Here is a 12,497-nt window from a genome sequence, read left to right as displayed (position 1 = left end):
AGAGAGAATCACACTTCAATAATTAAGTAACTTTAAGAAGTATTGAGTACTGAAAATGAAGTTGTGTACTGAAAAAGAAATTAACACAGTGCAATATAGTTGAACAACTTAGACATATTTTCTATCCATAGATATTTATGTGGATAGAAAATAATATGTTTAAAGTTAAAAATATAGCAAAAGATCCAATACCAGCTCTATAATAAATTTTGAGAAATTGACAAAGTTGGAATGATTTTAATAATTTAATTATTATTTCTCACCATTTAATACTGAAACTGAAATTTAGGTGGCTTTAAGAACTATTAACTATTGAAAATTCTCCTGCCCAAAACAAAAAATTACCTTTTGGACTCCTCGTTATAACATAATAAAGTACACTGCTGGATATTCATTGGAATAGTACATTGGAATAATAAAACACACTACTGTTTAAGGCGAAGTGTTGCATCAAATCTAAAACCTACTCTGTCGTAGATTATGCAAATGGACATTAAACTTTAAATAAATTTTAAATAATTGCAAAAATTAGAACAGTTTTCACAATAGAATTTTAATATACAATTTTTTCGAACACCTTGTCTGAATTACAGGTACATTGCACTATGATATGTGGAAACAATATTACGTTTATATTAAAAATATTTGAACATTTTACTATGATAAAGGCAGACAAGGATGATAAAAACTTTATATTGCGTATGTGGTGTAAAATTTTATAATAACTTCAAAATACATACATATCAAAAGTATATAACGATGGACTATGAATTTTAAAATTCAACTTTCAACTTAACTAATTAAGTTTCTTTTTTTTTGTTGTTTTTGTTTTTTCTTTTTATTCGAAATGGGACACCTCTTTTTACTCCGGTGTGTTTTAAACAAAACAAACAAAAATATTCAAAAAAATTATTCTTGAATTTCTGTTTTTTTTTTGGAACTGGCGTTTGTTCAGAGATTATAATTTTTTTTTTTTTAGCTATATAAGAGTGAAAAATACTCTAAGCAAATATCAAAATTTTATTCTGGATTTAAAAAAGTTTTTTAATTTTCTTCAAGTCTGCTATCAAAAAAAAAAAAATAATGAAAATTTTTATCTTAAGAGAAAATTCAACAAAAAAAAAATATTATAAGAAATGAAAACTCTTATATATTTGAGTTAACTCTTATATTTTCTACCGTAAAACAGATTTTAAAATTAAAAACCTCAAAATGAATGAAAACTTTATAATATGAAGAAAATTTTTAATTCTTGAAAATTTTTTATAAAAAAATTCATAATTTTTTTAACTATAAAGTCATAAGACATAACATAAATATAAATTATATAATAGTTATGACAAATGAAAAACTTTTTAAATTTTAAATATAAAAAAGGATAATAATTTTTTTTTTCAAAAATATTTTCGTCTGCATTGATAAATTCATGCGTATGGCATAGGGACAAGACCATGAATAAAAAAATAATAATGCATGAGTTGACAAGAGTGATCACAAAATTAAGTGTAGTAATGGGGAATACAGTATGAATCTATTATAATATTACGAGGCATTGTAATAATGTTTCTATATCATTCTTATGGAAGAATTCGTTAAAAAGATCTGGAATCGTATTACGTATACGATGAAAGCTTTAAATATAAATTTCCATCAATTAAGGATAACCATATTTGAAAATCTTTTCAATTAGCATTCGTGAATTTAAATTGGATGTCACTTCCAATAACTTTGCTAGTATAACAAATTTCCTAATTATTCACCATTTCAATAAATAAGTAGAACCGTGGTGATAGTATTAAGTAAAGGTTCATCCAAAATGCTATCTAGAAAAGGAAGGATATAAAATTTTTTTTTTTATAATTTATATTTTTTTCTTCTAACCCCTTGTTTATTTACTTTCTGTTTCCCATTTATAGCAAAGCAAGTCTTTTTTCTTCCCTTTATGTGTCGTTTCTGTTAAATTAAAAGTTAAATGGTTCTAAGAAATCGAACAATATTGTTTTTAACCAATTCCATTTACAAACATAAAAAATTATTTTGATCGCTCATCGAAAAAGAGTATATAAGTCCAAAAACTGAAATTTTCAAAAGGAAGAAAATGCTGAATAGAATTTGTATGTGTTGCATATGTTCTGCACCAATTCATACAGAAGATTAATGTTTTTAAACACCAGATTCTAAAGATTTATCAATTTAAAAATAAAAAAAAATGAAGATTAATTTTCCTTTATGTATCAGTCATTGTAACTTGTATTAATTTAATCAAACTACTAAATACTAGCAATTTCTACTGATCTGCTGATTATTTTTTTTGAAAGAAGTCAAACTCGAGATACTGATCTGCACATATCCTTGTTGTATGCGATGCAGTTGGTTAATAATAATTTCTAACAATAATATGGAATTTTTGTTCTAACATATTTTTTTTGCACATGTTATGTGTGATTCTAAAAGAAATCTTAGTGGTTAATTGAGTACAAGTCCCAATTTGAAATAGAAGGAACGCAATTTCAGTTTTATTAATTTTATCAATTAATTTTTAAATGGGCTCCAAACGGAATTGATTTATAATATTTTTATAGAACACAGAGCACGTATTTTGTTTATTATTTACCAAAAATGGACTTATGTAGCTTTGAATGCCCACCGTAATAAGAATATTCAAGCACATGCACATTACAATATTGTATAACATACACACATAGCATATGCCAGGCTATAATTTTTATTATTTTACCTCAAGTTAATTTTTACATTTTTGTAAACCGATCGTATGTTATTTTTGTAATCCTACTGATCAGGATTATTTAATAAATAACAGAAACGGATATCGAATGGAATCCAATATCATTTTATTAAATGAAAGCAGAAAAAAATCGAAATATATACATACATTATTTAATTACTACCGCGTATATCAGAAAACAAAATTAAATAAAATAAAAACTCAATTCATTTTAAAATTAACTGTAAAATTGTTAACAGCTAACATGAAAAAAAATTAAAGGACATTATTTTTTTTTTTAGTTTTTTTAATTGAAGTTTACATTTTTTTTTATGTTTTTATTTTTACACATGAAAAAATATGTGAATTGTAAATACAACCCACATCCTTTTGACCCCATTTGGTTTTCTGTTTTTTTTTTCTTGTTTTTTGTTTCAATAACACATAATATAAATTTTCTGTTTACATTTTCATACCGCTATCGATAAGGACATTCTTTTATTTTTAATTTTGTTTTTTATTTTTTTTTTTTTCTTATAGTTTTATTGTATACGTAAATCTTCTTCTTTTTGCTATTCTTTTTATTATATTTGATTTAATGCAAAAAGTTACAATTATTACCAGAAGCAAAAAAAAAAAACAGAAAAAACTCCTGGAAAAATTTAAGAAAAACAAAAAAATGAGGAAAAGGATATGTAAAACCCTTTCATAGCATTGTAATTTTATTTATTTATTTTTAACCGACCGCATTGCATACAAAAAGGGAAGTGATGTGATGGCACCAAATTTCACATATGAAATTTCAGCGGAAATGCATTTCTCCATGCTAGGGAAGCGTAATTAAACTAGTTTTAGAGAGATGTTGATCTGTCGGTCTGTCGTTCAATCGGTTTTTTGATCTGTCCGGCAGTTTGTCTATGCAGATCAGTATCTCAAATTCGACTGAACCGATTTTTATTCTATTTTGTTAATGAGATGGTTTGATCAACTTTTGGAATACGTTAGCAGTTACTTTTGGAATAAGCTTCGCATGAAACTATAAGAAACCACCTTTGGAAAAAATCTGGGGCCAGCAACTGAACTTCTAATCGACAAATTTTCTTGAAATTTAATATTTCGGATTTGTTACCTAAAATAACTGACGAACTTTTCAAGAAATTCGGAAAGCACCACAATACGAGTTCTACTGGGAGTCAAATTTATATTTTTCTCGGTAAGTAAACTAAAAGCTTATTCACGTTATTAAAATTTCAAAGAAGTGTTAAAGAGGGACTTTCCAAATTTTTGTGTAATAAACACTGTGCAGTCGGTTATGTGATGACCACATTAAATTTCTTGTTTTGTATTTTCCAGTAAAAACCAATAATTTTTTTTTTTTCATTTAAAATTTCATTTTGACTTAAATTTATTTTAAAAGTTAAATTTTCACAAACTATTAAATCTTTCGGGGATTTTTTTTTTTTTTGGTTTTTTTATTAAATTATAAAAGTTTAAAATGGTCAATATAACTATAATATTTGACAGTTTGTTTTAATGTGGATTTCCCCTAAAAATATGCAATAATATTTTATTTGTACATGAATATAATGTTTATAGGAAATTCAACAAAAATCTAAAATCTACAACCATTTTGAAAATAACATGACATAGCTAATAATGAAAATTTAAAATTAAATTCCAATAAAAGGAAACTTCTATTAATAAATGAGGACATGCTCCTAGAAAAGATGATTCTGCATATTTCCAATATTATTATTTATGATAGTGTATAAAATAAAAGCGTTTACACTAATCATTGATCTTCAAATTACTTCTTAATAAGTATTTTTGGTTTTCCGCAATACTTCGTTTCGCAGATAGTTCGGTTGTAAACTGGAAGGTTTCCAGGAAAAATTAAAAATGTTCCACATTAAAATATTCCACATTCCACCTATATATATATATATATATATATAAATTTTAATTTAACTGTTATATGAAGAAAAACTGGCATATTGGATTTGTTCTATCTATAATCAGATAATGATTTATAATAATTTGATCGAACACAACCATTATGTTGTAGAAAAAATACCGAAAATTTTTTATATATCTAATTTTCATAAATTATAATGTCGTACATTCCCCTTAAGTTGCAGCTTACTTTTCATTATTAAGTTATAAGAAACGTGAATCTTGTCAACATTGCATATTTCTCAAAGATAGTTTCCTCACAACTTATCAATCAGGAAATTGAATATTTCATTGAAAAATTCTTTATTCTATTAGGTACTCTTTAATTACTAAAATATTAAAGCATATAGCTACCAATTCTCAATTCAAAAGAAGTTTGCAATTTTCGTCAATTAGAAATTTATTAATCTTAAACACCATCACGAAATACGAATGATAAATAAGCCGAAAATTTTTCTTTAAAAATGTTCTCTCGTTAAATTCCATTTTCGACTTACAATACATATGAATGAGTAGTATAACACTTAAATCTATATATTCTTTTCAATTACATATTAAAATTCAAACATATTGTGCATATGTAACTCATATTTAATGCATAGCTTTATTTTTATATATTATTGAACACATATAGAGATATATTAAAATACTCCTTAAAATATGCAAACAGAAAAAAAAAAAAATCCCTGGAAAATTTTTACAATTTCTACTATTCGTCTCTAGTATTGAATAAAAACTAAAGGTAGAAATTTAAAATAATATTTAAATTAAAAATATGGTATGTATGTATGTACATATAAGAATGCATACATTTCGTTCAGTAATAAATTCCCATATACTGATCTATGTGTTATACAAAAATATGAAAGTATTTCCAGTAGAGATTTTCTTAAAAATTTTTGATTGAAAATTAATATGGGGATTAAGAATTCATTTTATATTCTTTAAACTTATACCCTCCCCCCCTCCTACCATGCCAAATCTAAAAGTTCTTACTATATACAATAGAAATTAAACTGTAATATTTTATCATTTAACAAAAAGTATCATTTAAGTTTCATTCAACTATTAATATTGATATTTTATAATATTTTAGAATTTGATAAGTTCCAATAACATTAGATTATAATGGATATTAATGATTTTTGATATAAACTATCAATCAGTTAATGACCTGAAAATTTAGGTCAAATTTGACAAGTTTTAACAAACACTTCAGTTTCCATTTTCTTGTTTTTTTTTTCCTCCTTCAATTTTGATTTTATGTTGTTTTTTTTGATAAATGTGTGAAAATTGAAAATAATTTTCGATGCTAAACTCTACTATTCTCTATCATTATATTGTTTTTTTTTTTTTTTGCAATTTGATTGATTGTGATTCCATTACAATATAGAAATTTAATAGATCGTGATTTATTAAAAGTTATAAAATACAGTTGACAATATTTTTTGTTTTTGCTATATTGATTAAACTAAGTATACCAAATACATAATTTATCTAGTGTATACAGGGAAAAGTTTAAAATAAAAAAAAAGGTAGAAGAAAATTTGTTCTCTAAATCAAAGGAAATTTTCATTTTTTTCCACTTCAACATCTTGTATATTCAACATTAGTAAAGATAAGCTTGAATAATACTAGATAAACTAATTATAATATTGCATGGAAATTGTATTTCATAATAATAAATTACGAGATATCTGATGTCCCAGTTCGATTACCCAATCAATTTTCATATTCTGGAATTCTGTTTCCTAAGCGTACAAATAGCAACAAAGGGGCGAACTTCTAATGCAAGATATTTTTATTGATTAAGGCTTTGCGTTTACATCTACAACGTCGATCTTATTTATATCATAAATTAAGCAATTTATTGTTAAAATTTTACAAGTTTTTAAAACAAATATAAAATATTGATTTCACTTATTAGTTAACAAATTATCACCTACTATGTAAAATTAATATTAAGCGAATTTTAATGGGGTCGATAGCAAAGAAATCCTTATATACTATAAATAATGTTAATTTTTGATTAAATACACGAATTATACAGAGTGACCCGCATAAAGTGACAAATAATTTTATGAACGATTCTTTTATCAATTTCCAGTAAAAAATTGTATGGGTGGGGATCGCTGCAGTTATAATTCTTTTCCAGCTACAACCTGTTGAAAACAAAGGTACTAGACTTTTCTTGCATATAAATTGGAGGTTTGTTTTATAGGTTTATTTAACACGTTTTACTATTTAATATTTAACACGTTTACAAATTTTCGAGCTCTTGAAAAAAAATTAAACAAAAAACCAAAAATTCTGATTTTGACGAGCTTTAAATCGGAAAATGTGGCTCAAATCTAATTAATTGTAAGACCAAAAATAAAGAGCAATTAATCGCCTATAAAACAACGTACCGATAGCTACTCTACGTCGCACAATTTCAAAGTTATGAGCATTTATTAATATGCAGAAAAAATTTGGTACCTACAATACTTTTTCTATACACACCGTAGCTCAAAAACGAGTACATTTGCATCCTCCCGCTGCAAAATTTGTTACTGTAAATTGAAATTAACCGCCACTTTCTGTGAAACACTGTATATGTTTTTGTATGTATACCTTTTTTTCATTTTAAAACACCTTCAATTCATAATATAAAATATTATTATTATTATTATAATAATTAATATAGCTATCAAGTATACTAGTACTTAATTATTATTCATATTACCCCATATACATATGTATATAAATTCAAAATATATTTTAATAATTAATTAGAATAAATTTTCATTTGATATTTTAATATATGGATTTGATAATTTCTAATAAATTCACAAATGTACAGAATCATAATGAGTAAATATTTGCAACTAAATAATAAATTAATATTGAGGTTTCTAGTCCTAAATGTTAATTAAATTCCATAATGGAAATGTATAGTTCAAAGTCGATACTTTCAATATTTTAATTTTATATTCTATATGTATGCTATTATGTAACTAAGTTTAATAATATCTTTATAATATAAACACACTGATATTATTATTGTAGAATTGTTAAATCAGAATCCTTAATTATTATTATTAAAGAGTGAGTGGAAAAAAAATTATTTGAAATCATTTAGTAATTATGAATTGAATATTAAATTTCATGTTAAACTCGTGAATATAATTAAAAATAATTATAAATAATTATAAAAACAATTCCTCTATATTTTGATTTATTTTATGAATAAAAGAAAAATGATCAGTGAAATCCTTTAAATTTTATAGAATATTATTATATATTTGTGTAATATTAATAGCCAGTGTTGATAGCTACTTCTACCCCTAAGTTAATATTAAGAACTAACGTTCAACAAGGATTTAATTATGACTAGATAACAGGTTATCAAATTTCATCTTGAAAATTTAATTAATTCTTATTTATTTATAGGTTATTACTAAAGGGTTCAAATTTGATAATTTATATTTGATGAACCTATCAGGAATTATGAACTTATCATGAATTTTGAAAAGAGAGATGCATGAGTAAATTCGCTTCCGAATAAAATATTAAAGCATGTTTTTATTCTTCACTCTAAGACGATCCAATACATTGTTTCCAATTAACTTTATTTGAAAATTTTATTTTACGTAATATAATTTTACACATTGTTCAATTATAATTACAAAATACAATTATTCATCAATTAATTTAACAATTTTTTCCAAAAAACAACATAAAAGACGGATAATTTTAATCTATTAGAGCAAACTCTTTTGCCTGTTCTCTTATTCGATTATTATATTCCATTATGTTTTTAGAATACATGCAAGAAGCTTCTTGTTGTGCTGGACTTTCAATATTTGGTTCATTCAATAAATTTTGTATACCAAATAATATTTGTTTAATTGTAATTGTTGGATGCCAATCAAATTCCAATAATGATAAACATATTTCTCCTGATGAAAAAATATTCGGATGAAATAATGGTGGATCAAATTTACATAATGGCGGATATTGAGGATAATTATTTCCAAAAATCATTTTTAATTTATATAAACCACCTTCCCAAATAGTATTTTTCTTTCCAGGAATTCCACATTCCCATATCATTAAATTCAATGTAGTATCCGAATTCTTTGTGGGACGAGCAAAAAAACCAAATGGATGATTCTTTCGCCATGATTTTCTTTCTTCTGTTAAGCGAGCTACAATCGGTGAAGACATCGTTATCCTTTTGTATTAAAATTATACATTAAATTTAATTTTTACTAAATAAAATTTTAAAATTTATATTGAAAAATTTGATTTCTTAAAAATATTTTAATTGTTTATAAAATACAAAGTAACAATCTATGACATGAACATTTGAAAATTTTAAAATATTATATTAAAAGTCAAAGTGAATCGTCAAAGTTATATACATAAAAGATTTTACAAAACAAAACCCTCTTGCTTTGAATATTTTTACTTTAGAAATTTTCAATTTTAAAGATATAGCTAGTTATTTTATTTATTACATATTGCAATAGAGGAGGCTATGTGATGGCACCATGAATTTCGGATGTCAAGTTTTCAGTGGGAACCCACTTCTCCCTAGTAAGGAGATGCCGGGATGTTGGTCTGTCTGCTTGTGTTAAAATTTTACATGTGAGTTTATTTTGGTTATGTCACAGATTGATAAACTTTTAGGATATCCCAGGCTTCGGGAACTGAACTGTTTTCCGGGCCCATCTTACATTTTTGCGCATACGAAGAGAAATAATCAACCAATTTCCTTAAAATTTAATAATTAAAATTTTTGGAAAGACCAGGCCTAAGAAAACGAATCTATGGCTGATTTTTGATTTTTTACCATTTCACTAATATTCTTGAAATTTTAATATTTGACTTTTAACTGTTTCCAAAACTGGTAAGCTTTTCAGAGAATTCGAATAGCACAAAATGGAACTCTGAGAGCCTCTAATATTTGACTTTTAATATTTGACTTTTGTTTCCAAAACTGGTAAGCTTTTCAGAGAATTCGAATAGCACAAAACGGAACTCTAAGAGCCATATTTGCATTTTTCGAGGAATGTAAATTAAAAGCTTATTAATGTCCTTAAAATTGTAAATATGTGTTTAAAGCCCATTTGCATAATCCTCTGTAACACTTTCACTAAACTAGAAGCACTGTCGTCGGTTATGTACTGACCACATCAATTTTTTTTTTCTTCTAATGCAAACGAAAGGAAATGTAAAGAAATTTATTAAAAGGAACAAATTGAATTTAATTTAATTTTACAGGAATAAAATTGTCGTTATTTCTCATTTAAATTGCTTTTTATTTAATAAAGGATAAATAGAAAATATGTTTAGGGTTACCAAATAGGGGTTGAAAATTTCAAAATTTATTGAGATTTAAAAGGTTTATTTTTGAAATATTTCATTTTGTATATTGAAAATAATTAGTAAATGTAGTTGGATTTCGTATCCGTTGTGCAATAATTTTAAGCTAGTTAAAATAAAAATATTTTTTTCGAAATTAATAAAACTCATAAAATTGTGATAGCAATCCCTATAAAAAAAAATTACATTTCTTTGGCAATAAAATATTTGAAATGCGTCTCATTACAGTCCTAGTGTTATCTTTGAAAAAAAAAATTGATCACCGAAACAATAATAAAGATTTATGGTTAATTTTTACTAAAATAAATGATTTTTTGCTAATATAATAAAATTTTGTTAATAGAAAAAAAACTTGGGAACAGGAGCAGATATACTCGCTTTCCAGTTAGAGCGCGTGGTAAAAAAAAGGTACAACATTTTTCCAACATATAAATAAATTATTATAATTTCGGGAACACGCGACATAGAGTTATCATCTGAGACTTGCTTTACAGACAATTAGTTGCTTTTTACTTTCTGTCTTACAGTCAATTTGATTTCAGCCATAGTGTTTGAGATAGAGCTCGCCAAAATCAGAATTTTTATAGCAGCCAGCACTCGGTTTAGCAGGAAATCAAATAAAGATTAAGAAAATTATTTAGATTAAGAAGGATTTGTTACTTACTATGGCGAGAAAATATAATTCTAAAATATTCAAATATTTCACTCAAATATTTAAATTTCAAATTAATATCATTTTAGTGAAACATTTCTGAAAATTCATTTTATCTATTTTAAAATGAAATTAAATGAATCAATACACTGCCGCCATAATATTTCCTGTGTTTTATTAAAATATATAATAAAAATGAATGATAATATATGTACTACAAATATCTAATATCAAGAGATTAAAATATTTTAAAACCAAAACTTAATGGAAATAATTTTGAAATTTCTTAATATTCGCGTCGTATGTGTACTTGTAATTTCTGAAAATCCATTATAAGAAAATTTTATATAAAACTTTTATTAAAAAATTTTATTTTAAAATCATTTATAATAGAAAGTTTTTAAAATATTTCATGTACATATGCACATACATATCTTTCACACTTATTTTAGGAACTCAAATAATATATAAATACATATGTACATACATTTTTAAAATTCATAAATTCTTATATTCACATATTTCTATATTCTGTAATGAATTCAATTAAATTATAAATATATTATTTGAAGCTCTTAATCCGAAAGTAAAATATGATTACCAAGAAATTGTTAGAAATTCTTCTTAATATTTTATATGTGTTTGATTTCTTTATTAAAAATATTATTTTCTTATATCTATATATAACATACATAAGAAAATAATTTTTCAATATTAAAATATTAAAGTTCTTTAATTTTTCAAACATTTCTTAAAAGTTTCAGTCATCCTGAATTGAATTTTCAATTAAAAGTATACCATCAAAATATATGAATAATTATAAAATGTATAAAAGAAAATTTTGCATTTTAATTATTAAAATTAAAATTAATATTACTAGATGTTAAATATAATAATATGTATGTGTATATATGTAGATTTTTAAGTCATATGTTGATGTTATACTTACATTTTCTCTCATAATAATAATTTACTGTTAAATACGTCACATTTGAATTATTTCTTTTGTATTATTTTATAAATCTCTAAATATTTTAATAATTAATTTTATAAATTTCATCTATTGTAATGAAATTAGATCTTAATGAAATTGGATTTTTTCTGTTTTTTCTTTGCCCCAGTTGGGGACCGAGGCCCGTATTCTTTCACGTCGACCAATAGAATTATATTATACGACCAACCTACAATTCTATTATTCCTAGACTCCTGACAAATTACAGTATGGCAGCATTTTGAACCTGCGAGAATTCTATTAGGGTTACAAAGCCCCTTCCGAAGCTTCACAATTGCAGGCGTGTTACCGCCTCATATTTACACAATGAGTGCTCCACCATATCGGCCTTCTCCAAGCAGAAACGGCAGATCTCATCCTCCACCTCGGCTTAATCCTGCAAAACCTTAACTCCTTTAATATCACTTGTGTGGAAATGTTTGGCTTTTCAAATTCGATTGCTGTAATTTAATATTGAAAATTTGGCTATATTATTTTATTTAATAATTTCTCGAATACATACTCACTCCTACAACATTTTTCACATCCGTTTATTTCCATTTTATCACAAAATTATAATGATTTACTTTTACTGCTCCCTAAAAGTATGCAATATTAGAGCTATTAAAAAATGTCTTCCTTGTTTTTGTCTTTGAAATAAAAAACGTGTACTTTACAACAAATTATTCGAATACTGCCATTTTTCTTATGTGATTTATTACTAACTGATAGTAGAAATAAATGCTAACTCCTAAAAGTATTACAAAAAAGACTGCGAGCTTAAATGATTTTTTTTAAAATATTAA

General features: G+C 24.8%; 1 protein-coding gene across 1 annotated transcript; it reads right to left on the bottom strand.

The window, feature by feature from the left end:
• Positions 1-8,413: 8,413 nt before the first annotated feature.
• Positions 8,414-8,887, bottom strand: LOC129611487 (SUMO-conjugating enzyme UBC9-like). The gene has a single exon (XM_055524665.1). It carries the CDS (start codon positions 8,885-8,887, stop codon positions 8,414-8,416), a length of 474 nt encoding a protein of 157 aa, XP_055380640.1.
• Between the last annotated feature and the right edge of the window lie 3,610 nt (positions 8,888-12,497).

The sequence above is a fragment of the Condylostylus longicornis genome, unplaced genomic scaffold (assembly GCF_029603195.1).
Source record: "Condylostylus longicornis isolate FDR11 unplaced genomic scaffold, ASM2960319v2 ptg000049l, whole genome shotgun sequence".
Classification (NCBI taxonomy): Eukaryota; Metazoa; Arthropoda; class Insecta; order Diptera; family Dolichopodidae; genus Condylostylus; species Condylostylus longicornis.
This window is presented reverse-complemented; position numbering and strand designations above follow the sequence as displayed.